Here is a 1240-nt window from a genome sequence, read left to right on the forward strand (position 1 = left end):
CTATGATATTAATCTCATTTTTCATTGGATCCTTACGATGCCTACAATCTCTTGCGTAGTGCCCAAATTTTCCACACACAAAACAATGGCCTCTCACTTCTTTGAATTGGCTATTTTCTTTTCTTGGACCCAAATTTTTTTCACCACTTTTATTATTGTTGTTGCCTTTGTGATGCTTGTTTGAGACCGCATTGGCCTTAGAAACCTCATGTTTAGGTTCTTTCACATTTCCCTTATCTCTCAATCTCGATTCCTCTTTGATTCAGATATATTTTTGGATCTCTTCCAATGAATAATCCTCATTTTTATGGAGGATTCTTTTCCTATAGCCCTTCCAAGTTGGTGGCAACTTTGCCACAATTGCACCAACTTGAAATGCCTCGGGAAGCTCAATCTTGAGAACCTTTAACTTGTTCACAATGATTTGTAACTCATGGATTTGAGAAAGAAGATCTTTAGCATCACTAAAAGAAAATTCAAAATATTGTGAAATTAAAAATTTTCTTGTACCTTCTTCCTCCGCCTTGTAATTTTCTTCCAAAGCATTCCAAATCTCCTTCGCGGAATTAGTATTAGTGTAGAGATCATATAGCCGATCAGAGAAGGCATTTTGAATATGACCTCTACATAGGAGATTTTCCTCCTCTCTCTTCCTTCTCTTCTCCACCTTCTCGGGAGTGTCTTTCTCGGATTGAGCGGGTAGAGGCTCCAAAGTAGACTCAAGAATATATGCTATCTTGAGTGTGGTCAAGAGAAACCTCACTTTATCTTGCCACCTAGTAAAGTTGGATCCACCAAACCTATCCAACCTCACTAGGTCTTGATTCATCATTTTGATGGTCTCACCTTCCATTGAAGCTAGGTAGGAAGGAAATGCTTTTGATTGTTGGAAATTTATAGGTGCTTCAATAGAAGAACTAATGTCAAAATACACCTCAAAATGAAAAATACAAGAATAATAATATTGATAAAATAATGTTACAACTCTAGACAAAATATACACATAAGTATAGAAAAGAAAATGAAGAGAAGATTACAAAACACAATATAAATAGTAGTATATATATAGATGTGAGAACAATCCCAACACCACTAACACCAAGTGTCAAGTAGGGGAATCACAAAACTTGAACAAGGTTTTACACTTTTGTCCAAAAGCTTATTTCCCCCTAGCACAAGCACTTAGGGAAGAAAGAAATGGAAATAGCTTTCTAGAATTATCAAGCTTATAGTTTCTAGC

The 1240-nt window shown here is 36.0% G+C and overlaps 1 protein-coding gene across 1 annotated transcript; it reads right to left on the reverse strand.

Moving 5' to 3' along the window:
* Positions 1-262: 262 nt before the first annotated feature.
* On the reverse strand, positions 263-853 carry LOC133034517 (uncharacterized). Its single transcript, XM_061109614.1, has one exon. The coding sequence runs from the start codon at positions 851-853 to the stop codon at positions 263-265; it is 591 nt and encodes a 196-aa protein (XP_060965597.1).
* Positions 854-1240: the final 387 nt, after the last annotated feature.

Source organism: Cannabis sativa, chromosome 2 (genome assembly GCF_029168945.1).
Source record: "Cannabis sativa cultivar Pink pepper isolate KNU-18-1 chromosome 2, ASM2916894v1, whole genome shotgun sequence".
Classification (NCBI taxonomy): domain Eukaryota; kingdom Viridiplantae; phylum Streptophyta; class Magnoliopsida; order Rosales; family Cannabaceae; genus Cannabis; species Cannabis sativa.

What these genes read in the sequence shown, in the direction of transcription:
- LOC133034517 (XM_061109614.1), bottom strand. Translation starts at nt 853, where the DNA reads ATGGAAGGTGAGACCATCAAAATGATGAATCAAGACCTAGTGAGGTTG.